The 1,813-nt window shown below is 26.1% G+C and overlaps 1 protein-coding gene across 1 annotated transcript in view; it reads right to left on the minus strand.

Annotated features, from left to right (window-relative positions):
* Positions 1–1,562, minus strand: part of LOC107483919 (oxysterol-binding protein-related protein 4C) — a 9,975-nt gene extending 8,413 nt beyond the window's left edge. The window contains exon 1 of the mRNA XM_016104523.3: positions 1,380–1,562. Coding sequence (XP_015960009.1) covers positions 1,380–1,382 — 3 coding nt within the window. The 5' untranslated portion in view covers positions 1,383–1,562. The remainder of the gene's footprint in view (positions 1–1,379) is intronic.
* Positions 1,563–1,813: the final 251 nt, after the last annotated feature.

Genomic DNA, 1,813 nt, shown 5'->3' on the forward strand with positions numbered 1-1,813 from the left:
CTAACTTAAAAAGTGATTCAACGAATTATAATTTAAATTACATATAATAAATTATAATTCATATAGTATAATATTTTTATACTCGTCTAAAAATTAAATGTCATGAATTTGAGTCTTATTCCTAATTTTGAAAAAAAAAATCATTAATTGGTTAAAAAAACTTTAAAAAATCACTAAAAAAAGAGGGGGCGTATAAGTTTGACTCTTTAAAAGGGCAAAATTGGAACAACGACGAGGACCAATGCACGTGGGTGCATTAAAGGTGTTTGTTTTCTGTTTTATGTTCGTATTTGGCATTGGGTTTAATTTTGCCATTTGGCTATATTGTGTTGTGAGGGTATATGTTATAGAAATCATAAAAACAACATCTTATTAAAAATTATTAAAATTATAATTTTTTTTATATTTTTAATTAGATTATGTTCCTGTTATTTGAGCTAGCTCGTGAGCTTTCTATGAGCTGAACTTGAGCTTAAGAAATATGCTCGATTGTTAATGAGGCAAGCTGTGAGCACAATAACTATTTTTTATATTAATAGTATAAATAATTATTTAAAAAAATAAATATAATAAAATAATTATATAAAATGTTTTAAACTTTTAATATATTAAAATTAAATTTTTATTATTATACTCTTAAATATATTTTTAGAGTATAAGATAGTTAAATCCTTTTGTATTATTAATTTATTATAGATATTTAGAAGAATGCAGGATGTGTATTGAGTAACCCCACGGTTACATTATTAGGCGTAGGAAGAAGAGATAAAGTTGATTTCGGTCTATTTTCATACTTTATTTGTATTGTTTCTGGAGCACAGAAATCTCCTTCATTTTTGGATATAAAAGAAAAAAAAAATAAAGAGTTCCGTTAAAGCTTAATATATCATCTTAATATTAGACACCAAAAATATTAATATTTTCATCATTTTTCTTAACCCTGTAATAATAAATTTTCGGCTTTCGGCATTTCAATAATGATATCTTGTCGTCCTCCTAATACATTCTAAGGCATTTCTTTAGAAAAGAGGCGGCAATGATGAAATGAAATTAATGAGTACACATAACGACAGAAAAATGATTGCAAGAACATATTGATCCTAGATTAAAAAAAAAAAAAATCTTGACTTATGCTATCTTATTTTTTAAATTAAAAAAACACAAGTTTATCAATCATGAAGGTACGGGCACACGCATGTATATATATATCTACAAGAATCTAAGGATAGACAATCTTTGTAAACACTTTGTTCAAATATATTTGTTTATTAATTCTGGGCACCATTATATACACACACAAAGAAATCAAGTTTATAAAGGAGCAAGGAAATTGAAGGTGCAGAGAGATATAATTAAAGAGAAGAAGCTAAGGTACGTACCATAATTGAAATTGGTAGAAGTAGTAGTACAGTGATGACGAAAAAAAATCAACAGTAACAATATTGATCCTGCTTCAATTTGATAAGAGTTCGTTGGAAGTTGATAATAAATAAATTGAGAACCCTTTGTATAGTTTAGATTTTTATGCTACAAAGGATTTTGTGTACACATCATATAAGTGCAAACCGAGAGAGAGAGATTTCTTGTTTTATATAGCAAGGATATTCCCTCCACCGCCTTGCATTTATTTGTCATTTTCGGGTAAGTAAATAATATAGTGAGTTTTTTATTTCTTTTCAAGATTTTTATTTTCTTAAATATTAAATCAAATGGATATATTTTAATTGCTAAAAAATTCACGTCAAAATACATTCATTCTTATGAACTTTTGTTTAAGATATTAGTCCTTGAAAAAATTAGCTTTTCAACATGT

Source organism: Arachis duranensis, chromosome 4 (assembly GCF_000817695.3).
Source record: "Arachis duranensis cultivar V14167 chromosome 4, aradu.V14167.gnm2.J7QH, whole genome shotgun sequence".
Classification (NCBI taxonomy): Eukaryota; Viridiplantae; Streptophyta; class Magnoliopsida; order Fabales; family Fabaceae; genus Arachis; species Arachis duranensis.